The sequence below is a fragment of the Pinus tabuliformis genome, chromosome 8 (genome assembly GCF_031772625.1).
Source record: "Pinus tabuliformis cultivar Carrire ecotype Pingquan chromosome 8, CPIR1, whole genome shotgun sequence".
In the NCBI taxonomy this organism is placed as follows: Eukaryota; Viridiplantae; Streptophyta; class Pinopsida; order Pinales; family Pinaceae; genus Pinus; species Pinus tabuliformis.
In genome coordinates, this window is record NC_142294.1 from 1636735495 (window position 1) to 1636763407 (window position 27913).

The following is a 27913-nucleotide window of genomic DNA, read 5'->3' on the forward strand; positions in this document are numbered from 1 at the left end:
TTGTCTATTATGTTTCTCTAACTGCTCATTGTCTATATTATTCACAATCTTATCGATCCGTTGCACTAAGTAATATAGGCAAATCCATGCACATGAGTTTGTAATACCTTAAAAGTAATCTAAGATCTCATTTTCAGATCACTTTGATAGAAAGACTCCGCATTTTGTGGGTGCGGAGCTTGTAAATGAGTCATAGGGTTGTCCACCCTTAATTTTGTAATGTAATGTCGGCTACAGAGATCTACCCATGGTCCACGGACCATGGGATTGTATAAATAGAGAGAGGCTCTAAGTTGTAAAAGAATGAACGAAATGGAGTGATCTAAGGATGAAGAGTTGATGCATATCTGAACTGTAAAGTCGAGTCTTTGGGTCATAGAGTAGTAGAAGGCTCTGCAACTAAGTGCGCAAAGGCCTAGTAGTCTGCAGCTGAGTGCGCAGGGCGAGTTGAGTCTGTAACTGTTAAAGCATTAATAAAGAGAAGTTTTGCATCAATTCTATGTATTTATTTCCTGTTTTCTGCATCGAATATATTAGGTATAAATTGCATTTTTGTTGTTTACATGATGCGCAAACATATATAACTGTGTAGATTATGTGAGTGTGAGTTAAAGTATCTGTTTATGCAAAGTTGACCAACATATATAAGGGGATAGGTAAGATACGTGATGTAACTTGGGGAAATAGCATAGATCGCTGCCATAGCAGCGCGAAATCACCTCAGCCCCTAGTTAGGGTTGCGCGAAGGATAATTATAGCAGATCGCAAAGATATCGCGGGTCAGAACAGTGCGTGAAGTGACCTGCGCGAAGGTAGGCACAGTTGGACTAAATCAAAACCTCAGACATCTCAAGGGTGCGGAAACTTGGTTCCAGCATCCCCCCATACTGCTTCAGGTGAGACTTCAGTCCGCGCTCCATGGGGTGATGCCGAAAGGGCCAGTAGTGTAGGGATTTGTTTAGCTAAATAACTCTGAATCTGGGTCAGGCCCCATCAAGCTAACATGATGCATCTTCGCTCGTGTGTTCCCTTCTCATCCGAGTACTATTACAAGTTGCTAAGAGGCACACTCATCTCAACCCACTGGTGTTAGAACCTCTCATGCACCTTCCTTGAATCACTGCAGCGGTCGCACCCTTGTTAATAACAGGTTTATCTTGCTTGCCTCTATGTGAAATTGCAGTCGAGGCATTACTATATGACCCATTGTTGGGACTCCTACACCAAACAGTCTGAGGTCTAATTGGGACTTCTTACTGGGGAGATCCCCTTGACATGTTGGTGGGTCCAACACCGTCAACATTATGCCAACCAGGGTAAACATCAAGAGATATTCTACTACAATCAGATTCGACCCCCTATGTCAACTTAAGGAATTGGAATTGATAGAACATCACATACAATCATCCAACATCATCAACAGACCCCTCAGGAGATAAATCAGTCACTCAGATAGCCTACCCCTAGGTCCCATTGTTACTCTACAGCTCTTAGGCCTTAATAATTCTCATGCTATGGGAAAGGGAGCGACTAACAACCTAAATTCGCTCTCACAAGCCTGCCTGCCAGCGACTGTGGCCCATAATTTCCAGTTCTATGCTAGTGACCCTGGGATTTGAGCCACTTTTCTAGCCTAGAAACCTAGCCTCTGCCAAAAACTTGTTGTAACTTTTAAAAATCATTAAAAACATGATAACCATTCTGATCAATCAAAAATCACCCTCAGGACTAGGCCTCAGCATCCCCAACCAAGAATGACATTCTGTCAAACACTTGGTATCAATGTAACCTACAGGTTTAGGATACAAAACAGAGCATAAATGATTGAAAAAACTTATGAAACATAACTAGAAGGATCACCTACTTCTCCATTGGACCACTACATCATCAATTAGGTCTTGCATCCATTAATTTAACAGTTACAAGTAAATATATGAAATAACCATGACATGAACCAATCATTCAACCATGGTTATAATGATCATAAAACCATATAAATATCATATATATGACAACCATTAAATCCACATATAAATCAGTGAAAAAGTAAGAGAACCTAGCTTTTATTAATCATAGGCAAATCTAACCAGGTTCAGGACTTCCACATACCACCCAAACATAGACATTGCTGAACCAAATCTCTCTTTCAGCCAGTCACCCCCATGCCATATTCCAAGCATGAATGTGGGATCTCATAGAACAACTAATCCAAGAACAACCAATGGAATCTAGAGGTTAAATCACCTCCACCCTCAACAAACAGTGATCACACCAAAACTAGTTCTTCGATCACAGATGAATAGAACTTGGAATGTCATCCAAAATCCATCACTATCCGTGAGGAATTTTCCATCTCCTTATCTCTCAAGCTTTACCGCAATCCAAACTGGATCACTAGGCCCTAAACTGAGACCATTTTCTCAGGCTTTACCGTAATCCAAACCTGAATCACTAGGCCTGTTAGACTCCGTCTCATGTCAGAGATTGATTCTTCTTCAAAACAGGGTTTTGAAGAAGAAATCATTAATATGTTGCTTTTTTATGTAATTTATTCTTCAGCTCTTCAACTAGCAGCGACTTCAAAACCCCTATCTGCACAAGCACAATTCAGAAATATCATCAGCAATCAGAGGCAAAGCAAGTTACAAGGTGTTGAACGTAGATCATGCTTGTGCCCCTCCCTTACAATCACAGCAAGATCAGGCAGTAGACAACGTATCTGATTTGTCCTCAGTTTTTTCTGCTCATCTATGCGACAGTGATTTAAAATGTTCCTGTAGTGAATGTATCAGTTGCAAAATCTGGACCTGTTCATGTTTCCACAGTATAATAGCATTCAAGAGGGTGTTCGTGAAGGGTCAGAGCAGTTAAATTGTTTCAATGGAAGTTAATGCTTGTGAGAGTTTGGGCGTAGTCGACAATGCAGCTTATCAGGTACTGCCAGCGGGCTACCATACATTGCTGGTGGGAGATAGACCATCTAAGTCACGAAATTATAAACCTGCAATTTCAATTCCTCTACTGGTATCTCTAAAATAATTCAGCTTAGTATAGTATAGTAGAAGGCATGACTACCGTTTTTGAGGCATACTTTGGTCCATCATTGGATGCAAGCAATCAAGCACTGCTCCCTCATGTATAAAAATAAGGAGAAAAGGTCACCATAACAATGAACAATCCTGTCAATAAATTGATGTGGCCTTTTGTGATGTTTAAGGAGAAAATTCATTACACAAATCAGTTTGCTGATGGGCCAATACAGGACTATTGTGTATATCTCTAATTGATTGATTGCAAGGCTTTGCAGGCTGGAATTAGTCACAATCTTGGGCAAAATGTTTCTCGTGAAAATGGACAGCGATGTATGGCAAACTTCTTGGGCAGTAAGCACACGCATGGTGGGAGGCATTATACAGGCTTGATGCTTCCACCAAGGACGACTCCAATATGGAAGAAACTGAATTTGGCAGAAACAGAGTATCTACATCAGAGCAATCGATGGCATCAATCTAGTATTTTGGAAATATCAAGTTTATCAACAAGTGCTTCAGATAGTTCTCACATTTCTGTACCATGCAAAGATGAGTTCGAACTAGGACAAATATTATGCAAAAGAAAAGGAGTAGTGCAGCTGTCACCTATGTCTGCGATTATCAATGATGATTTGAGATTTGAAAATGTTCAGAGATGTTTGTCATCTTTGCATGATGCTATTGAGAATCTTCATAATAAGGGCTTGTTTCCTTCAATCCTTCTCCCTTGTTAAAACGCTTACGAAAGTTTCAGCAGCTTTGCAATGAAACATCTGCTGATTAAAAAGCATGCTTACAGAATAAGTTCACCATAAACCATCACGTGAGGACTTCGTCATATTTGTTGCAGGTGCATGAATACAATGGAATAGATGCAGCGTGGATGCTCGGATGCTAATCTAGTCAATGTCCAAACATTACCTATTTTCAGTGATCAAAGTGGGACCTCCACAATGAAAGCAGTTTTGTTGGAGTTCTGGCAGGGTCGCGAGCATAATAGCATACAGTAAACAGTAACAAAACCCAAGAGTTATACATTTCAGGCTGTGAAAACCAGAGAGATTCCATGACAGAAGATTAGTTGTACATGTCTTCCAGTATTTGTCTGTGTCACCCTTCGGCATTATTAGACATCAATTTAGAAGAAATCTAAGTGTGGACGTGATAATTGTGGCTATGTTATCATGCGGTCAATATCTCATTATCATCAGCATTTTTTTTTAACTGGGTTGTAATGCCTCTGATCAACAAATCATCGTGACAAACAAAAAATGGTTGTATATATTCAAGCAATGGCATTGTTTGACATTGTGTGGGGAGCTTATTGTAGATCCAAATTGTTACGACTGTAATTGTGTCCGCCGCTTTCCTAATGATTTTGACCGATGGCAGATCATCTACAACTTCCTATGTTTTAGGCATGAAATCAGCAAATAGAAGCAGTTCCAGATTCGAAGGCATAAGTTCAGTGGATAAAGAATGAAGTGGCAGTAGGAATTGGACATTTGGCAGTAGTTATCTCTATAAAATCTCAAACTATTCCAGGTTCTTTCCAGAAATTTTTCGGCGAACAAATTCACCGGCAACATCAGCAGCTCATGACATATGGCAACCGATCCTTCACTAATGTCCAGTTCTGATCCTGTGGAAATCTGCGCTCTATTTGTCTTTTTATTAGTCAATCAGAGGATTTTTAGAGGGACATTGTCTTATTTTAGAATAGAAAGCTGTTCTCTTTTCTAATTTTATTGTAATTGTTCAAACAGCGCCCGGATGGTGGGTCGATCTGTTGTTTTTGTTTTAGGATAGTTTATAAAAATTTGATTTGTAAGAAGAGTAGTAGAGAGAGGGGAGATTTTTTTTCTGAGTGCTGAGAGTGCTAGAACAGAGCTTTCAATGTACAGTTTTCTGCAGGGATGTTTAATGAAAATTTCACAGCTCTAACTTCTGAGATTCATGTGGTATGTTAATTTAGCATAAGTTTTCCCTTTGTCTCTCATGTAAACTGTTATGTTTCATTTCATTTCACGATCATTTCTAGCTGAACAAATGAAGTGTTAAAGTGAGAATTCATGCCTGCCATGCTCCACTTTTAAGTTTGTTCAATTCAATGTTTTCTTCTGTTTAAGGAGGATTCAAAGTTATTGTTTGCCCTCCTTAGCTCCTCACCAGTCTTGCCATCCCATTTAAAAATCTAGATTTGATGCTAAATTTCTTGCCTACCTTGCCTCAGTTGATAACCTGTGTAGTTCATTATATGTCTCTGTTTGAAGCTGTGATTTTGCTCATGCAGCCCAGAAAAACCCCGTTATTTTATTAAAAACCCCCTTTTATCAGTTTACTAGCCTAATATCTGTGTTACCTTGTGGGTCATCTCGCCATTGAAGATTTTACCGAGTTTGACCAGAGAGAGCCTTCTCATACCCCGTAGGGCTAGCTACGAGGTGAAATGGTTTGATGTTGCCTTGAAGGTTTACCTTCCTCAGCCTAGGGTGAAATCTCAAGCGCTAACATAGTGGCGACCATACTGGGGAGAACATTCAACTTGTTGATTGTCTTGTCCCAGTACATGCAATCAAGGTGCAGATCTGATGCTGATGGTGGACAGCGGTCAGACACTTATGCAGGCTGAACCATTCACCTGGCGACTCCAACTCGATCCAGACATTCCAGTGCTTGCTGATCCATTCATGCAATGGAAGGGTATGTGGCAGACCCTGCCCTGTGTGAAGCTGTAGAAGGAATAAGAAAGGCGTTAGCAGCTACTAAATTGGATGAAGATGTTTACAGTGCCTGGCTTCATTTGTTGAAATCTTCAAAGGTCTTCAAAATTGAATTGTGTGAGTTAATTGTGGAAAGAATTGAAGATGAGATTCAATGGTTAGATGAGCAGATCCAGTCATATGATTTCCAAGACCCTAAAAAGTTTTTGGAAATCCTTCCTCCATCGAAACAAGAAATCATAGACTTGCCTATAGAGGTTTACATTGACAATGTGCAGCTGGAAGTATGTGTTGCAGAGTTGGGGCAGCCAACAGAGACTGGCTTCCGTGATCCTATTGCGGTATACATGGACACATTGTTCAGTTTGATTGATAGATCAGGCTGTATTTTCCGTGACCAGGCTCAGTACGTGCATAAAGGGCTGCCAGCAACTGCATCTATGTCTTGGCGGAAGCATTCTCGAGCTACATCATTCTCAGGTTTACTTGAATGGTTAATTTGGCATTTTAGTATTACCTGATCTAGTGTTTGTACAGCAGATTAGAGTAGATGTTGTAAATAAATAAGTAGCCATAAGGGCAGCATCTTGTTTTAGTTTGCTTGAAGATTGTTAAGTTTTTTTCAGTTTGAGTTCAGTTTCAGTTGTGTCGATGATGACTCCATTGCCCAATGGGTGAAGGCACTGTCTGCTCTCCCAAAGTTTTGCGGTTCTTGGCACCTCCAGGAAGCTGCAGCTACCATCCCAAATGGAGCCGATGTTAGACTCCATCTCATGTCAGAGATTGATTCTTCTTCAAAACAGGGTTTTGAAGAAGAAATCATTAATATGTTGCTTTTTTATGTAATTTATTCTTCAGTTCTTCAACTAGCAGCGACTTCAAAACCCCTATCTGCACAAGCACAATTCAGAAATATCATCAGCAATCAGAGGCAAAGCAAGTTACAAGGTGTTGAACGTAGATCATGCTTGTGCCCCTCCCTTACAATCACAGCAAGATCAGGCAGTAGACAACGTATCTGATTTGTCCTCAGTTTTTTCTGCTCATCTATGCGACAGTGATTTAAAATGTTCCTGTAGTGAATGTATCAGTTGCAAAATCTGGACCTGTTCATGTTTCCATAGTATAATAACATTCAAGAGGGTGTTCGTGAAGGGTCAGAGCAGTTAAATTGTTTCAATGGAAGTTAATGCTTGTGAGAGTTTGGGCGTAGTCGACAATGCAGCTTATCAGGTACTGCCAGCGGGCTACCATACATTGCTGGTGGGAGATAGACCATCTAAGTCACGAAATTATAAACCTGCAATTTCAATTCCTCTACTGGTATCTCTAAAATAATTCAGCTTAGTATAGTATAGTAGAAGGCATGACTACCGTTTTTGAGGCATACTTTGGTCCATCATTGGATGCAAGCAATCAAGCACTGCTCCCTCACGTATAAAAATAAGGAGAAAAGGTCACCATAACAATGAACAATCCTGTCAGTAAATTGATGTGGCCTTTTGTGATGTTTAAGGAGAAAATTCATTACACAAATCAGTTTGCTGATGGGCCAATACAGGACCATTGTGTATATCTCTAATTGATTGATTGCAAGGCTTTGCAGGCTGGAATTAGTCACAATCTTGGGCAAAATGTTTCTCGTGAAAATGGACAGCGATGTATGGCAAACTTCTTGGGCAGTAAGCACACGCATGGTGGGAGGCATTATACAGGCTTGATGCTTCCACCAAGGACGACTCCAATATGGAAGAAACTGAATTTGGCAGAAACAGAGTATCTACATCAGAGCAATCGATGGCATCAATCTAGTATTTTGGAAATATCAAGTTTATCAACAAGTGCTTCAGATAGTTCTCACGTTTCTGTACCATGCAAAGATGAGTTCGAACTAGGACAAATATTATGCAAAAGAAAAGGAGTAGTGCAGCTGTCACCTATGTCTACGATTATCAATGATGATTTGAGATTTGAAAATGTTTAGAGATGTTTGTCATCTTTGCATGATGCTATTGAGAATCTTCATAATAAGGGCTTGTTTCCTTCAATCCTTCTCCCTTGTTAAAACACTTACGAAAGTTTCAGCAGCTTTGCAATGAAACATCTGCTGATTAAATAGCATGCTTACAGAATAAGTTCACCATAAACCATCACGTGAGGACTTCGTCATATTTGTTGCAGGTGCATGAATACAATGGAATAGATGCAGCGTGGATGCTCGGATGCTAATCTAGTCAATGTCCAAGCACTACCTATTTTAAGTGATCAAAGTGGGACCTCCACAATGAAAGCAGTTTTGTTGGAGTTCTGGCAGGGTCGCCAGCATAATAGCGTACAGTAAACAGTAACAAAACCCAAGAGTTATACATTTCAGGCTGTGAAAACCAGAGAGATTCCATGACAGAAGATTAGCTGTACATGTCTTCCAGTATTTGTCTGTGTCACCCTTCGGCATTATTAGACATCAATTTAGAAGAAATCTAAGTGTGGACGTGATAATTGCAGCTATGTTATCATGCGGTCAATATCTCATTATCATCAGCATACTTTTTTAACTGGGTTGTAATGCCTCTGATCAACAAATCATCGTGACAAACAAAAAATGGTTGTATATATTCAGGCAATGGCATTGTTTGACATTGTGTGGGGAGCTTATTGTAGATCCAAATTGTTACGACTGTAATTGTGTCCGCCGCTTTCCTAATGATTTTGACTGATGGCAGATCATCTACAACTTCCTATGTTTTAGGCATGAAATCAGCAAATAGAAGCAGTTCCAGATTCGAAGGCATAAATTCAGTGGATAAAGAATGAAGTGGCAGCAGGAATTGGACATTTGGCAGTAGTTATCTCTATAAAATCTCAAACTATTCCAGGTTCTTTCCAGAAATCTTTCGGCGAACAAATTCACCGGCAACATCAGCAGCTCATGACATATGGCAACCGATCCTTTACTAATGTCCAGTTCTGATCCTGTGGAAATCTGCGCTCTATTTGTCTTTTTATTAGTCAATCAGAGGATTTTTAGGAGGGACATTGTCTTATTTTAGAATAGAAAGCTGTTCTCTTTTCTAATTTTATTGTAATTGTTCAAACAGCGCCCAGATGGTGGGTCGATCTGTTGTTTTTGTTTTAGGATAGTTTATAAAAATTTGATTTGTAAGAAGAGTAGTAGAGAGAGGGGAGATTTTTTTTTCTGAGTGCTGAGAGTGCTAGAACAGAGCTTTCAATGTACAGTTTTCTGCAGGGATGTTTAATGAAAATTTCACAGCTCTAACTTCTGAGATTCATGTGGTATGTTAATTTAGCATAAGTTTTCCCTTTGTCTCACATGTAAACTGTTATGTTTCATTTCATTTCACGATCATTTCTAGCTGAACAAATGAAGTGTTAAAGTGAGAATTCATGCCTGCCATGCTCCACTTTTAAGTTTGTTCAATTCAACGTTTTCTTCTGTTTAAGGAGGATTCAAAGTTATTGTTTGCCCTCCTTAGCTCCTCACCAGTCTTGCCATCCCATTTAAAAATCTAGATTTGATGCTAAATTTCTTGCCTACCTTGCCTCAGTTGATAACCTGTGTAGTTCATTATATGTCTCTGTTTGAAGCTGTGATTTTGCTCATGCAGCCCAGAAAAACCCCGTTATTTTATTAAAAACCCCCTTTTATCAGTTTACTAGCCTAATATCTGTGTTACCTTGTGGGTCATCTCGCCATTGAAGATTTTACCGAGTTTGACCAGAGAGAGCCTTCTCATACCCCGTAGGGCTAGCTACGAGGTGAAATGGTTTGATGTTGCCTTGAAGGTTTACCTTCCTCAGCCTAGGGTGAAATCTCAAGCGCTAACAAGGCCCTAAACCAAGACTTCTCCCTTAGTCTTTACCATGTATCTTGCCAAAATCGGTCAAGGGATTCCTAGGCTTCGAATGGAACTTGAGACCACCTCCACCCTGAATTTTGAAATTAATACGACAATTCCAAAGTTCCAAAACCGAAATAAACACCCCAACATATCATGGCATATGGAAAAAGGCTAGGCTAGGTTGAAAACCACTGTCATAACTCGGAAGAACCATGCCATTGACAGAAAGAGAACCATACACCAACATGCAAAGCCATGCATGTCCAAACCAGCTAAGAAATCACACATCCAAAAGGTTACTTGCAAGTATTCATGTTGAAGCTGCTTGATCCTGCTTTCCTTTCCTTGTTCCTTGCTTGCTTTTCCTTTCCTTTCATTGTCGTCCCTTTCCTTTGCTCCAAACTGGAGTGCTCCAAGAAAAAACACTAAGTGACCAAGAGAATGAGAGAGAGAGAGTAATGAGAGAGCTCCAAACTTGAACTTGACCAAAAGACATGAACTGATCCTCATAATCCTTTTTATGCACGAGGCCTCTAATTTCTTCATTTTCCATTATTTTCCTTCAATTTTCTCCTCACATGCAACCTGTGACTTTTTACCTTCCTTTTCTCCTAATTTCCTTTATTTTCATAAATAAATGTGCCAAAAATTCATTTTTTCCTTTTAAAGCCAAGTTTGCCAATTTTCCTTAACCAAAACACACATCGAGTGATGCCCACAAGGATATATTTCCCAACATTCAACTTGGAATAAGTGTCCCTTAACAGTGGTCTTATTTTGCCTTTATTAACTTTCATTACATGAAATTTTCACCAGGGTTGTTACAAGAATGAAGAAGTGAAGGATCTTTACTACTAAAGAAGGTTCATTGACTTCTAGGTTCTCTATGAATGTTATTTTTCTTTTAAATGATATGTTTTACATAAGCATCATAGGATAGAATAATATGATAGTAGCATGTCCTAGACTTATATGATTATGTTGCTTTGTAGAAATCATCTAGGATAGAATGTTAGACCATTTTACATATTGTTCATCTAGATATTATCTAACACCATGTTAGAGGTTGCCATCTTGCTTAAGGGAATCATTGTGATTCGGGAAGGACCATTATATTAAGAAGTCCTTGTGAAAAGAATTGTGACATAAATAGTATGTACTCTATGTAATGTGGAAACATGCGAGTAAAAGGGATGAAAGATTGCAATGGGTCATAATGAAAACTTTTTGTATGGATAGCTAGATGATTGGATGAAAGGATAGGAATGTATGTTTAACTTTGGATAAATATTCATATATATAAGAATTTGGTGAAAGAAATTTGGTTATGCTTAAGTTTTTATGATGTTGGAATAAGATTTGTCGTACTATGTATAAAGAAATTAGGAATTTCTTAAATAATACGTATATGATAAGTTTAACATCTGGCATAATCTCTTAAAGGAAAAGTTGTAAATTGGTAATCAAGTTTGATCTTCGGGCACTCTGATGCAAGAAGGAAAGTTCAAGTGGAGATGGTTGATGAAGATGTTGATGATAGAGAAGGTCACCATGGTGAGGTAAGTCTATTTAATTTTTGGTTTGGTTATCTGGTTAACATATTATTTTTCTACCTAGTAGAATGGTGTAGGAATGCATGATGACAATTGAGTAAAATTCATCTATATGGATGAAAATAATTGAGGGAAGCTCAATATATGACACCTGGAAACTATGGAGTCAAGATATGTTCATCTTAGAAGGTATCAGTGCGAGAAGATAACCTGAAGGTTAAGGAAGATCATTTTCATGAGGGAGCCACGATCAGATAGAATTATGGGAAGACTCATTACAATGCCTTCATGTCAAAATATGATGAGAAATAAAGATGACTTGGATCATGTTACAAGAATGATGAGTGGAGATGGTTCCATGTTACCTCAAAAAGAAGCAAATGTATGAAGGAAAGAGGGAGCCATGTAACTATGAAAAAAAGGTAGTTAATACTTTAATGAAGACAAATTATAAGGCTTGTGTTGTTGGCTTCCATTATTGGAAGAAAGTCTAGAATATCCTCTAGTTTTTAGAGGGAGAAAAAAGGAATTTCCTTGAATAAGGAGAAAGGATATATTCTCAAGATTAAGGGAGAATAGGTATGTCCTCTCAGTTTGAAAGGCAATGATATTTTATATCACATGTGCATTCTCCTCTTCAGGTGATGAAGAGAGAATGACAGAGGATTGGATAAGCATATGTGGTTTCCTTAAGGATATACCATCCAAAAAAGGAAATGGGTCTGATACTTCTAAATGATTTGAATCCAAGAAAGGTAGTATTCCTAAGGACCGACACTCTTTGATGATGGGAGAGGAATCCAAGAGAATAGCAGTTGAAGAGGATTTATGTTCTTTGAGGACTTAGGTATGGAGATCTAAGATAAGAATTGTCCTAAAAGGACATACCATGTGGACATCCATATGAGGTATGTAACTTAGAGAGGTAGTGTGGTATCACACATAAATCGTCCCAGCATAATTCTCTTGAATTAAAGAAGAACTTGTCGAGTTAGGCCTCAGTGACAGTGCTAATCATAATGATGATGCTTACAGTATGGCTTATCAATCTGACTCTTCTTGAGAACACTTTAGTTTGAGATGTGACGTTGTATTGGTTGTACAATTATGAACACCTCCATAGTTAAGAGGGAGTACTGAGAAATGTAAATAGTTTCTCTCATCATAATTGTTGTGCTCATTTCAATACGTATCCTATCTAATAAACAAGAAAAAGAAAAGAAAATTATTATTGTCAATTCTTGGGTTTCATGCTCATTATTGATAGTATTTTAGGTAAAATAATTTTCCTTATGCTTCCAAGGTTTGTTAGGTCTTAGGATTTATTGTCATGAATCAAATGAGTCAACATCATGTTTATTAGATCCTTTCAGGCAATTTACAATTGTAAAATAATTTTTTTTTAGTCTATAAAGTCCTCGAATCTTGAATATTACAAGTCAGCCCTGAGATCCTCAACTTGGCCTAAAGGAGGGGATTTGGCATCTTGAGAAGGCTATAAAAGGAAGAAATTCAACCTCATTTGGACACACTCTCTCAAAAGTTTGATCTATCAGGGAAAGAGTTTGATTTGTATTTGGGAAGCTAGGAAAAGGAGAGTGGAAGTCTAGGAGAAGCTAGGAGGATGAAATTTATTGTTTTTGGGCTCTATCTCTCTGACATGTAAAGAATCTATGGTTTCTGCAACCAAAAAGTGGCCAAAGTTGTAGGTACGAATTTTTGGGGAGAAGAATTGTAGGAACAAGTTATTGGATAGAGCGAAATCCTTCTATTGACCTTGTTAACCTTGGGTGGAGTTGTTTTCTCCTAGAAGGTCTTAAAAGGAATATAGATTAGGGTTTTTGCAGCAGTTGTTGGGATGAAGTTTCTAGAGGACGAAGTTGTTGGGTCAAGTAGCTCGATAGTTGCTGGCAGGTCGAAGTTGCAAGAAAGAAGTAGTTTGATGGAAGGTCTTAAGGAAGGGCTAACTTGGTACTGAGATAAGGACTTGGTCTAGGGATTGGGTCATTGTATCTCATTTGAAGCAGATTCTAAGAAGAGATGAGTTTTTGAGTTTTCCACTTGGAGGGGTGTTTCCTAGCTGAGAGCCTATATTTATTTCCTCTTTTGTTGTTACTATTTCTTGATATTATTTGATGAAAATATATAACTAAAGAAAATATAGAAGATAACGAAGTTTCACATGATAATATCAAGGTTGAAGAAAATAAGTTATAATTGTTTCCACTTTACATTTTCTAACAAGAGTCACTCACAATATAGCCCTCTACATGAGCAAAATGGGAGTCCAGATTATCCAAGAAAATATATTGATTGTGAAGCATTCATTTGACATCCTCCAAGGAGGAGAGGACATTATAGTTCTTTGCATGCTTTTCTTTGAGAACTAGACTTAACATGGTGAGAATTTGTTGATGGAATGCTATTGAGGAAAAAAATCATTTCTTCCTTCTCTTGCAGAGGCCAGAACAGTGATTCCTCTTCGAAACCACATCAAACAACTCTGAATCTGAATCAAATTGTCGTTCATCTCCATCTATAGAGTCCAACTCAATAATTTCCTTACACAATTATGGAGGAATAGCATGGAAATATGAAGTTATAGAATCATAGACAAACGGTCTAACCCTTCTTTGTCCCATATAAACACGACCACCTCCACCGCATTTCCAACACATATGTTGCTTTAGGAGGCATCACTTATTGAAAATGCAATAAGAAAATCCTAATTTAATTTTTTCCTTGAATTAAATTAGGAATAAAATTGTAATTCCACATCACATGACAACTTGTATTAGTCAACTAAGCTAATTTGAATTAGTTGGCTAAGTTAGTTAGAGTTGAGGGTCTAACTTGAGTCATGTAAAGTGTATCCTACATTATAGGAGCCTTGATTGAGTTGATTTTGAGTTGTAAATTCAGTTTAACTAAGTTAAAGACAGTTAAACTAGTTCCAACTATTGGAGGAACTAGTGTGAGGTCTAGTAGTGTGGTGTGCCTACAGTGATCAACCCGTTAACTGACGATTCACTCATAAATAACTCATGCATGTCAGATATGAGATTTATCTAGTTGAAATTGGAGTTTAGGGATAATGTACTATCATTTGTATAATCATTTGAATTGTATAGGTGGTGCATGCAGTTAGAGGAAGGCCTATGATGGATTGCGCAATTCGTTTGAGGAATTTCCCTAATTAATAAGTGGCTAATTCCCAAGAAACAACGAAAGGAAATAGGGACTTGGGAAAGTGAGAAATAGGTTAAGTATTGGCATGGGATTGTATAGGAAGTAGTGAGACAGATAGAGATAGTGTAGAGATTGCTCGAGCTTGAGAAATACATTGTAATATTCTCATATTTTTTTACTAATGTAACATAGAGATAACAAAGGTTTTTAGTTGTGGCTTTCCCCAGGAAATAATTGTGTAATGTGTTGATTTAATTCCTTCTCTTGTATTCTTCATGATTTCGTGATCGTTTAATTGTTTCAGCTAATGAGTAGAATAGATTCAAGTCTATTATTTTAGTAAATTACAATTAGCAGTTTGAATCTACAAGGAATTTATACATGGTATCAGAGCAGAAACCACTCTAGAAGAGGAGAATATGAATTTGTCTTTTTCAGGTGAAATTGAATTTGTAGTATCATTCTTCAGAGTCAGCAGAATGTCATTCTACGAATTGAGACTCGAATATGCCTTTGAGGATATTTTGAACTATATTGCTTGGAAGGATAGGATGAAGGCAGTGTTGGAAGACAACGGGCTTAAGGAATTCATAGACAAAGATAGCCCTAAGACTCCAGCAACTAATGCTCAAGATCTAGCAGAGTGGATAAAATGTGTTGCAAAGGCGAGAAGGATTATATTAGAAGGAGTTCGAGATCATATTGTGTTGAAACTACATAGTAAGGAGAATCCATATGCAATGTGGAAGGCCTTGAAAAACGTGTTTCAAAATAGTAGTGACCACAGGAAGATGGCACTGAAAGACAAGCTCTAGAAAATCAAGATGGAGAAGGGAGACGCGATACCAAAGTACTTGACCAAGTTCACCCAATGTCGGCATGAGCTTGGAAGTGTTCGTGTTATAGTTGTTGAAGATGATCTAGTCAGCCTAGAAATTCTATGCCTTCCCAAGAGTTGGTATAGCTACTAGGATTCGGTAAATGGGAGGGAGAAGCTACTAGAGTGGGAGCGTTTGTGGTCTGACTTGGTGCAAGAAGAGATTCAGTGGAACACCAGAGATGGATCCTCATCCAAGCATGATGATGAGGAGAAATGTGCCTTGTATGGAAAAGAAAAGAAAAGGAAAGGGAAGTCATCCCATTCCAAATTAGATTCCAGTCAAGGCGGAAAGAAGGACTTGTCAAATATTAAATTTTTTCACTGTCATGAGTTGGGAAACTATGCCACAAAGTGTCCACACAAGAAGACCGACAAGAAGCCCTCAATAGGAGCAGTAGGTGAAGCTCTTGCTTCACAATTCGAGTTGGATTTCACCCTCATCGCTTGCATGGTGACATCGGTGATGGGTAGTGTGTGGTATTTGGATATTGGAGGCTCATTCCATATGACTGGAAATAAAGAATTCTTCATTGACTTGGAGGAGAAGGACCTCCAAATGCACATCGAAATGGGAGATGATGGAAGGTATAGCACGACCGACATCAGTACTGTTACTTTTCAAAGGGAGTTTGGTTCTCCTCTCACATTAAAAGGTGTCATGTATGTTTTGGGTTTGAAGAAATAATTTGGTTTCAGTTTCTATGTTGGAGGACTGTGAATACGATGTTATATTTAGCAAAGGAAAGGATTTCATTCATCACTGTTGGCACAAGGTCCCCTAGGGTCAATTTTGGGCCAAAAGCCCATGTTTTGGGGCATAAAGCTCAAGTTTTGTTGTAAAGAATGTAAAGTCTCCGCAAGATGTGGTCACGAAGTGCATAGATAGTAAAGTGTCATAAATGGTTTTACCCTTCTTTTATGTAATTTGTGTCATCTTCTATAGACATACCCATGGTCTGCAAACCATGCGATTTTATAAAAAGGAGAGTCTTAGAGAGTCTAAGAGATGATAGATATCGATCAAGATGAATGTAATGGGTCAGTAGAAGTAATAGAAAAGAAGTCTTAGAGTATAAGAGAGGCTCTGCAGCTGTGTGCGTAGAGGCCTAGAGTAGATTCCATAGCTGAATGTGCGGACCCCTGTAGTTGAGTGCGTAGGGAAGTCTTGAATTTATAAGCAGAATTGAAGTATTAATAAAGAGATTATTCCAGAATTCCTGTGTTTATCCATTTCCTTCTGTTATGAATGAATGCGCTATTATGTTATGATGAATGATGGGTTTATAAATTAATATTGTAGTGATGCATGGCTTTACATGATTTATATTGTTATATGAACGCAAGTAATAATAATTGTTTACGCGAAGAATATCATGTTCCATGTTAAAGTTATTGAACACTTAATTCGATCTGAGTAAATACGGAGTTAGGAGTAATCACAGAGGCACGTAAGTAGTTGATTCACCTATTTAGGGTACGTAAAAGACAATCATAGACCTTTGCAAAGGTCTAGAGGTAAGTAAAAGGAAGTTATATCGATAAGCCTTAAGGGCTTATCGATCTATATGAAGGCATGTTTAGGGCATAAAATGACATCACGCTCATCTCTGGGTGCGGAAACTTGGTTCCATCATCCCCCCATACTACTTCGGGTGAGACTTCAATCTGTGCTCCACGGGTTGATGCCGAAAGGGCCAGTAGTGTAGGAATTTGTTTGGAAAACTTAACTCTGAACCTGGGTCAGGACCCACTAAGCCAACAAATGGTTCCATTACCGAGATCGGGATCTGCATAAAGAGATGTGGGATGTCACATCACTAGAATCCAACAAAGAAATAAATTGAGTGGTTGGATAGAAAGATCCACGAATTCACGGTGCAGGAAAATAGAAATCCGCGATTAACAAAAGAATAGTCATTGGACACGTATCTGTACACAGAGATACACGAAATTTTCTTATGTTCCTTCCAGATCAAACTATACGAGTGGATCGCTAAATTGGTAGACATCCAGGGAAGGTGGAGGATTGATGGTCCAATATTCTAGACCCCGAAGTTAGTGCGGAGACTGGAAACCTCTGAAGATAAGATTGTGCATGATGTCGATCCCTGGTTTGATCACATCATAGGAGGATTTGTGATAGAATTCGTGATCGATACCTCAGTCAGCTACAATGAAGCAGAGCGACGCTTCTTCAAAGGACCGCGAGGTAAGTATTTAAGATCTTTGAATACTTGGATTAAGATTCTCTTGTGTGAAAAGCGGGTTATGCAATTAGCTTGATTTTTGGAGCTACGCGAAGTGGAAATTTATTCATGGATAGAGGGAGAACATACCCTAAATATAGCCCATTGATTGAGCCTCCTATAAGTGATGATGAAGGAGTAGCACAGGCTTCACCACAGAGCGTTGTCTAGTTAATAAGGCAAGGGTTCCCATGAATACCCCATCTACCCACACCGCCTCTATCTTCACCTCCACATCATACACCTTCGCCCACACCACCTCCACCTCTACCGCCATTCAATATGGTGAATGCAGTGAAGTTGCCTGTTTTCAAGGGCTTGGGAAATGAGGACCCAGACAAGTCTTGGTTCATCATGAAGGCCATGTGGACAACCCATAATATTACAAATGATTAGATGAAGAAAGCAATGTTGGTTACTACTTTACAGGATCGTGTGCTAACGTGGTACATTAAGTATTGCACCGATAACTCGGCAGCTGCGTTGGACTCTGTGCTGAATAAGGAATTCAGTAGGCCCAAGTCTAAAGCGCAATCAATCATTGAATTTAAGGAAATCATGATGAGGCCTGGTGAAACACCCTGGGAGCTAGATCAGAGATTGAAATGCAAGATCCACGAAGCTAACATGAATATTACGGATGGACAACACTGTGAATGGTTTGTAGCTTCACTCTTGCCTCACTTAAGGTTTGCTTTATCACAACAAAATATTGGGACCTAGGCAGAAGCCCTAGAGATTTCGATGAGATTGCATGAGACACTGATTCAAGATGTTGCTTTGGAAGTTCAGCAGATTCACGTGGAGTTGCAGAATCTTTGCATAGGGTTTGAAAGTCTGAAGAAAGATAGTGCGGCTCGGCCAGAGGTGCGCGAAGAAGTTTGGTGTTTGAAATGTGAGAGTCAGGGGCGTGATAAATATCATTGCCCTGTCTTCACGAATTATGTTGTAGGAGGAGGGACGATGCCTTTGAGGTCGGAAGCTCAAGAGGGGCCAAGTACGAGGCCCGCGCTATCTATCAGGTAGCTGGAAAACATGTGACGAACAATTGTCACTTACTGTAGAAATTTGTACAGACACCGTAACAGCTCCTCTGAAACTTCTTTGAATCGGTGGTCCACGACGAAAGTAACTATCGTAGCTATGAGCTAATGATGGAAAGAACGTCCGCATATCGAATGCAGATGGAAACTTGGCCTTTGGATCAAGGTGTTGGGGGAGCGCAAGGAGGATATCAGGGGTGTGGATGAGTCCGAGGTGGAGGAGGACCAGCGAGAGGTCGGGGACAAGTTATTTGTTACAATTGTGGAGTGCTAGGACACTACACACGAGAGTGTACGAACCCGACGCGCCTGTCGTGCTAATACTGTACTCAGTTTGACCATGCGACAGAAGACTGCCCTGTATTAATAGCTAAGATGCGGGAAAAGGGGACGCAGCCTTAGCAGCCTACCCAGAACCTACAAACGATGAGGGCTAAACCCCACGAAGAGGACCCTAATGTGAATATCGTGTTGCGAAGTGGAGTGACGACTGGCGAAGATAAGGGAAAGTAGCCTAAAGAGAGTGAATGGGTCCGCAAGGCCCCAGAAAAATAATTTGGGTTTGATTTGGAGCACGTGAAAGAAACGTTCATGGAAGCAAAGAAAAGCTTCGTTGAGGCTTCTATCTCAAGAAGTCAAGATAAGCAGTCTGAAGAAATGGATCCATCCATGCTTACTACCTTTTTGGAAACCTGCATGAAGCTGCTACACGACACCAAGGCCATGAAAGGATTACAAGAATTAATAAATAAGTGTGCCGGAAAATAAAATGCTCTTGAAGTACCTCGTGTATTCAGAAAGATTGGTAACGATAACGCGAGAACAGGGCATGAGACGAGACTCGTTGTGAAAATAGGGGAGTATGAAATGGATCAAGTTATTCTAGATTTGGGGTCAGATGTGAATGTTTTTCCTAAACATACATGGGATAGAATGGAGAGACCTGCGCTACAGTGGTCTTTGATTCAATTGAGGATGGAAAATCAATAGAAGATTATCCCCATGGGAAGATTGCAAGGAGTGACAAGTAGATAATGAAGGCACGAGCGTGTTGTCTGATTTCGAAGTGATAGAGATTGTGGATGACAGCAATCCCTACCCTGTGCTCCTTGGGATCGATTGGGCTATTGACATGAATGGGGTGATCAATCTGAAGAAGTGGACAGTTTCATTTGAGAGGAAATTGCTCAGTGTAGTAGTACCTTTGGACCCTGCAGAAGGACCGCGTTATACTGAGCCGGTCCACGATTATGAAAGTGACGATGATTTGGACCAGATCTACAAAATAACAGCACAAGACCAAGATTGGGTGAATCTGACAGCAGATGGATGCATTGCATGGGACTGTGAAATTTCCTGCACATCATATTCAGATGAAGAGTTGCAGCAATGGCAGAATAGGTTGCATGAATTATCTACATTGCACTGTAACATGATGACTAAATCTTTGTGTTATGTCTCGTCAGATGTAAGGAGTTTTCCTTATTATGATGGTCTAACTCACGTAGATAAATTTCTGGATGCATTTGAAAGGGAAGTTCCTGAGAAGCATCACTTCCAAGCCTTGGATTTGGTGCTGTGAACTACGCCTATAAGGTGGTTGGGTACGCATAAAGACAATTTTGATGGATGGTGTGAATACTGAAGAATGATGAGGTTGCAGTTTGGTCACCCAAAATTGCAACTAACAAAGAAATATGATAGGAGTGATCCGCGTGATCACTTATAAAAATGGAATGATGCTTATGGAGCAGAGCTGCAACTGGAGTGGGTGCATTTGTTTTGTCATACTTTGGATGTAATACCAATGAATTGGTACCTAGAAATAAAGCTTCGCCATGGCACAGATGAATGGGATATTTTGAGACAGGGATTCTTGATGAAATTTAGCTTTGAGGATGGATTCGAGTGACTCAATGAATCGTTGCAAGAGGTCAAGGCAACGATCTTCAGAATACCATAGGATCCCTTAGATTTGATTCAACTAGATTGGACCAACTAGCTATGCCATGCGCTGTAGTGATACAATGTGCTGAAGAAGAAGAGGAGGATCCATGGAACATTAATATCCTAGAGGCAGAAGGTCATCGTGAATTTGAGGGAGCATAGATAGAGAATCCAGATATCACCGCACCACTGAAAACCAGACAAGTGAACATTGGAATAGAGGCGGAGCCAAAGTTTGCGAAGATAGGGGACTACTGGGATGATGCCATGGTAGATAAGGTCGTTTAGTTTCTCCACGAGTATCAAGATTTGTTTCCCATAAATTTTTCAGACTATAAAGGCATCATAGGCGATTTGGGAGTGATGAAAATAATGTTGAAACGAGACGTGAAGCTTGTTAAGCAGATGCCGTATCGTCTTAATCCCAAGTACAAGGAAAAGGTCTGCTTGGAGTTGGAAAAGATGCTGGCAATAGGTAATATTGAACGAGTGGAGGAATCCAATTGGGTGAGTCCAATGGTAGTTCAAGAAAAGAAGCAAAAGGATGAAATAAAAATTTGTGTAGATCTCAGGAAGTTGAATGATGCTTGCATTCATGATCCTTTTCCAACTCTGTTCACAGATGAGGTATTGGATAATGTCAGAGGACAGGAAGAATATTCATTCACTGATGGGTTCTATGGGTACCATCAGATAAAGATCGCAACAGAAGATAGGAGTAAGACTACCTTCGCGACTGAGTGGGGATGCTTTCAGTATACGGTAATGCCTTTTGGACTTAAGAATGCCGGAAATATTTTCGTGTGTATTCATTGCAACATTCAAAGAGTTCATTCACAAGTTTTTGGAGGTATACTTTGATGATTGGACAGTGTTTGGACTGGTAAAACACCATGTAGCTAGTTTGCGCTTGATGTTGGATACGTGTTGAAGGTATTAGATCACGCTAAATTTGAAGAATTTCTTATTTTGTGTCCCCTTCGGAACATTGCTAGGTCATGTAGTGTGTAGACAAGGCTTAATGGTGGACCTTGCTAAGATCGTGGTTATCATTACTTGGAGGCACCAAGGAGTGTTAAACAGCTGCACACAACATAGGGTCATACTGGATTCTATTGAAAGTTCATCAAGAGTTATGCTTAGATTATCACGCCGATGGAAAGGCTAGTCAAGAAGGATGCTACATTCTGTTGGGATGAAGAATGTCAATGAAGTCTGGATGTATTAAAGGAGAAGATGGTCACCGTGCCGATCCTAGTCTTCCCAGATTGGAAGAAGGAATTTCATGTGCATGTGGATGCATCATGCATTGTGTTGGGGGCAGCACTGACACAGGCCGGTGAAGGATAATTTCATCACCCTATAGCATTTGTGAGCAAGAAGTTGTCTAAGGCTGAAAAGAATTATTCGATGACAGAGTGCGAAGGGTTGGCTATGTTGTACGCGCTCCAAAAGTTTCGACATTACTGGCTAGGTGAACACTTTAAGATGTATACCAAGCATTATGCCTTAAAGTACCTAGTCAACAAGCCTGTGTTGAGGGGGAAATATGCAGATGGTTGTTTTTGTTTCAGGAGTATGATTTCGAAGTAATTGTGAAGCTAGGCCGATTGGATGCAGCGCCAGATCATCCGTCGTGCATTGAAACAAGAGAGGAGCCTACCAATTTGGAGGAGGGGTTGTCTGACACGTAGTTATTTTCAATGCGCGAATCAAACAATCATTTTGCATACACTATCCACTTCTTGACTACAAGAACGGCTCCAGAAGGATACACTAGTCAATAGAAGAAGGAATTGGTGGTGCGCACAACATATTTTTTTGTTATTGTAGGTCACTTGTATAAGATGGGATCGGACGAGATACTACTACATTATGTTCCCGATTTTGAATGAAATAGTATCCTTGTTGAAGCTCACGAAGGAGCTAGAGGAGGCCATTATGGAGGAAAAGCAACAGCGGAGAAGATTTTACACGCTGGGTTGTGGTGACCAACATTGCATAAGGATTCCAAAGCATATTGTAGGGCATGCGATGCATGTCAGAGAACCAGAAAGTCATTGCAAAGGGATGAGATGCCTTTGAATCTGCAGGTATCCTTACAGCCATTTGAGAAATGGGAAATTTATTTTGTAGGACCGATTTAGCCTCCGAGAAAGAAGACGGGTGCATGGTATATCATCCCACGACTGAGTATTTGACTAGGTGGGTGCAGGAATAGCTCGTGAAGGATTGTACAGGAGCAACAACAATGAAGTTCTTATTTGAGTATGTGTTGACCAGGTTTGGTTGCCCAAATATTTTGATGAGTGATCGCGGTACGCATTTCCTCAATGAAATGATCAGCGCGCTGACAAAAGAGTTCCAAGTTTATCACCAGAAGATTACGCCATATAATCCTTAGGCTAATAGGATGGTTGATGCATTTAATAAGATATTGGAGAATGAATTGACAAAGGTTTGCAATGCACAAAGGAATGATTGGGACGTGCATGTACAAGTTGTGTTGTGGGCTTATAGAACTACCTATAAAAATCTTACTAGTCAAACACCGTTTAGGTTGGTCTATGGCATAGAGGATGTGATGCCTATGGAGCATATCATGCCTAGTCTACACATAGTAGCATTCATAGGGATGGTGGACCACAGAGCCTTATAATAACAACTCGCACAGCTGACAGAGCTCAAGGAAGATAGATTTTTGGCTGGATTCCATCAGCAGGTTCAGAAGGAACGCGAAAAAGCTTGGCATTATCGACACATCAAACTACACACCTTCAAGGTAAACGATTTAGTTTTATTATATGACAATAAGTTCAATAAATTTCTAGGAAACTTTCAGATGCACTAGTTGGGGCCATACGTTATCAAAGCGATTACCGATGGTGGAGCAGTTCAGCTTGTGAAATTGAATGGAGATCCATTTCCAGGAAAGGTAAATAGGTGTTGATTGAAGCCATGCATTGGGGATTCGGCCCGATGACTACATGATGGTAGCACATTCTTACCACTCCAGACAGCTACAAGGAGGTGCGGGACTATAAACTACACTGCCTGGATTGTAGAGTTGCACGATGAGAGGTTTGCATGAAACAGGAGGGTGTCATGGTGCTAGAAGAAGCGCGAAGGGAGTTGCATTATAAGGGTAGAGATAGTGCAGTGCAGCAAGAAAGTGATTGTTACCGTCACTGTTCATGATTTGACTGCCAGAAGATGGTTAAGAGGAGTAGGCGACCGACATTTAAGGCATTTAAGGCATTTATGGCTGAAATTAATAGTGAAATCTTTGGGAATTTGCCGCCATTCTAGAATTTATGAACAAATTTTGGGGGGAAACAGTCGAATTTGAATTCAAATTTTCCTATAAATTACAGATGGATGTCCAACGAGAAACAATTTGCATTTTGAGAATTTCTAAGTTGTGTTGTCTGTTGTGCATGAACTGTAATTTCTTTGAATATTTTCTTGCAAGCCCCATGTTTGATCATTATCCTGCGTCAAATAGAAAGCTCATCTGTGACATCATGTTAGGACCAGGTCCCACAAAAAATGCAAGCGCTGGAGAGACTGTTGCCACTGAGGGAGTTGCCCCTGAGGTTGTGAGTATGGAAGTTCCAGCAACAGTGCCTACGGTGTCAAGTTTGCCTAGGCCGAAGCCTACGCCGATGAGAGAGGTCCCCAAGCCGAAGAAGGATAAGAAAAAGAAGTCGATGTCAGTGCATGATTCACCAAGGAAACATGCAGCTACACAGGCTCAGCGAAAAGAAAATCCGAGTGCAAAAGAGAAGGGGAAGTGGTAGATTTGGAGGTCAAGGAGGGCACAGAAGACATAGATATTGAGGGGGTAGACCCTATTTCTAAGTTGTCAGAGTATATCCCTCCGCGCCAGGGCAAAGTAAAAGTACCAAAGGACTCAGATGAGGGAAAACTCCCCTTTAACACACCCCGGCTACCAGAGAACCTACCCTTTGAAGGTCTGCACTTGGCGCGGATCCTGCATCTGAAGCTTGAAGATTGGGATTTGGTGGACCTCGAGTGGTTCCCCGACCTTGCCATAGACACCTTCATGAGGATGGTGTTATACAAGGAGTCTGGTGTCACCGCGTTGGAGCCAGTGGAATGGATTCATAGAGTTAACAAGTCGGGGTTGCTGAACATGCTATGGGTGCCTCAGTGCCACCGTGCTCCGATAAAACTAATTATCATCAAGCAGTTGATGTGCCTGGTGCATGACGGGTGCCTGTGGATGAATGAGTGGATACCCATAATCGATATTTTGATCCATCGGATCACATTACTACCTCATTCAAGATTAAATCCATCCAAGTTGTTTGGTAGAAAGACGAGCGAACGTGACCTCACTGAGAAGATGAAGGACAAGTTCAAACTTGTCAAGAAGTTGTGCGGGTATTCCATCACCAGCATTACTAACCCTGCGTGAAGGTTTCCACTCAAATTTTGGATGGAAAAGTCCTGAGGAATTTCCATGTGGATGACGTGTTGGCACCGATAGTTTCTTCAGCTGCTCAGTGCACGGAGGGCGTATAGTTCAACTGGGAATGCTACCTGTGGAGCGAGTTCCTCGCGAACTATAGAGAGGCACAAGACCAAAGTAAGACCTTTCATTATTCTTGTTTTTTTCTCTCGATTGTGTTGGTCATGGGGGAGTTGCTGGTGGACAGTCAGTTTTCTCCTGTTATCACCTAGATTGACCTCAGGCTAAAGGGAGGCAATGCCAGGGTAACCACAAACCAAGCTTAGCCAAGTAGCTAGCCCTACTAGGCCGGGAGAGGGCTCTCTCTATCAGGATCTCAGTCAATATGACTAGATCAGGTAAGGATTTTAGGCTAGGTATAGTAGCTCGAAAGGTTTTGATTGAATTTGTTGGTGTTTTGCTGGATCAGATGGAGCTGGGCAGTTTAGGTCTGGGAAATTAGGTCAGAAATGTAGGGTGTTCTAAGGGGAAAGGTAGGCATAGGCTTTAGCACTTTAGGCTTAATGGTGTGAGGCGTTTAAGACTGATGAGGAGCTGAGAAGGGCATGTGACAATAATGGATCCTTCTTAAATAGTAGAAAACATTAAATATTGAATGATTTCCCAAGGCAGAGCACTCATACAATGGATTCTACCTATCAAACTTGATAACATTCAACAAGAAGAATAAACTGTGCTAAAACTCCATACCACCGGGATCCCATAAAAATAGTTGCAAATCTTATTAATCTCCTTGCCAAACTGCTTACAATGATGTACAATAAAGCTCTGAGCATCCAAGTGAGTCTAACCCCTCACAAACAGAAAGAAGAAGAAGATATAGACAAGAATTCAACCTCCTCCCATCTTCAGGGGTTGAATCCCTAAGATGAGGAGCTGATCTAACTAATACTAAACAAGGAACAGGAATATAGGCATCATCAACAACTTGCCTCTAAAAGTGAAAAACTGATTCATTTGACTTCAAACTAACTCCTAAAGCAATGAATCTACCCTATACAACTTTTTAACCATCATATTTACAAGCCATGACATCATTTAAAATATTAAATCATCTACCATGAGAGAGAATCCATGATCATAGTCAAAAACTAGAAAAATAGGCATCCTAAGCAAAATTTTCTCTACGCGCAACGCAACTGGCTCAACGCATAATGCCACTGTCGAGTTCCTTTGGAAGGCCTTCCCGACATCCAAATTGAGCCCACAATAGCTCATTAGAAAGGTCTTCAAGTATAATTTCCAGAAAACCTAGAATTTATGCATTTGGAGCTCATCTGACCCCTCAAAACTTGACTCTTCCAAGACTGCTTTTGTGTGTCCAAAAAGTGGCAAAAAGGTCATTTTTAGGATGTTTTTTGACCTTTTGGTGGCCTAGTTCTGCTCCAAAAACTCTGAAACTTTCTAGGGTGCATGTCCTCACTGACCTAAATCCAAAAATGAAAACCATTTCTTCAATGGGTCAACCTAGGAAAAGCGCAGTGCCACTGCAGTTTCTCTGTGTATTAAATTCCAAAATTTGCAAATGACAAAATTTGCTCCAAATTTTCTCGAAATTGGTGAGAAGCACCATCATCAAGTGTCTTGATGATCCAAGTAATCTTCAGCAAGCATCCTAAGCCTATACTCCTCCTTTTTGCCTTTCAAAGCCCGCCTTAGCCTAGTTTCATGTTCCTGGCCCTCATATTGCAAATCTTGTTTTGGGTCCTGTAATGATAGGCCATGTTATCAGTTGCAAACAATCTCCTTGTGTCCCTCTGATATGTCATGTAGGTACCAGCCACCTCAATAGCTCTATTCTCTTTGGCCTTGTCATCTGTCTTCACCTGAGCACTGCTGGAAGGTCTTCCTTGTCCATGTTTGCTAAGTTTTGAAGTTGTGTACCCCTAGAGAAGGTATGGAAGGAGTGAGTATGGGTGATTTAGGAGTGAGGGGATAGGAGATGTGTTATAGACATTTTTGTGCCTTACAACTCCAAGCATGAAATGTCCATAAACCAAGGGCTCCTAAGTCCCTAAAAGTGTTGTTCTAACCCCTAAAGGAACAAGGTCAACAGATTACAGCTTCTCCCAGAAGTTCTCCACCAGAAACTGCTCAGAATTGGTCAAAACAGGATCATTTCAGCTGCTCCACTAGCTAAGTGCATTGCATTGCACCTAAATACACTGTGAGGGTGCGTTTCATTGCAAAAATCCCTTCTGTGGGGTGCAATGGGTGAGAAATGATAAATGGCAGTGTCATTCGGCGAGGTGGAGAGACAATGGAAGCTTCCAGAATCTTCTCCTGTGACACTTGCCTCATTTAATTCAACCAAGGATGAGTAAGAGGCCTTCAGTCTCCAAGTGGAAGCAAGAACTGACAGAGAGAAGACACTAATCAAATCACAAGCTGACTCATCCTCCTTACACATATCTATATATGGATCCCTCATCTCAGAGATCCAGAGGCTAGAATTTTTCATATTGTAAGGAATTGATGTTGGTTTTTGAGACAAGCATCAGAGTATTGGGTGATCTATGCTTTGTTTGAGGTGAAGAGGGGCTTCTTTGCTGGGAGGTTGATGCTGGGTCAGGAACCACCGGTTGAAACTCCTCCTGGATCTTTTCTTGTTTATCAATAAAAACTATTTGAGTTTTTCCTCCATGCTTTTGTATCATTGATGCTTGTTACATTTGTATGGTTAACTTAAATCTGATCCTAAGTTGTTTATGAATATAGATCCATGTCTTTGTATAGTGTTCTTCTTCTATGATCTTACAGGTACTTGGCGAAGCTGGGCAAGTAAGGGAGCAGGTAGCTGGAGACTGTCAAAGAAGAGAGGGATTGGATCAAAGGATTAGCGCAAGACACAGGTTGGTTCTCTCTATTCCTCTCTATCTATAGTTCATAAAGGAAATACAAAAGTAGTTTTTCTCTGTTTGTTTCTAAGGCAGTTGTCACACCTT

The 27913-nt window shown here is 40.1% G+C and overlaps 1 protein-coding gene across 1 annotated transcript in view; it reads left to right on the top strand.

The window, feature by feature from the left end:
* The first annotated feature begins 20845 nt into the window (after positions 1–20845).
* The window catches only part of LOC149242414 (peroxidase 27-like), a 39855-nt gene continuing 32787 nt past the window's right edge, over positions 20846–27913 (top strand). The window contains exons 1-2 of the mRNA XM_089370826.1: positions 20846–20980; positions 21096–21100. Coding sequence (XP_089226952.1) covers positions 20846–20980; positions 21096–21100 — 140 coding nt within the window. The remainder of the gene's footprint in view (positions 20981–21095; positions 21101–27913) is intronic.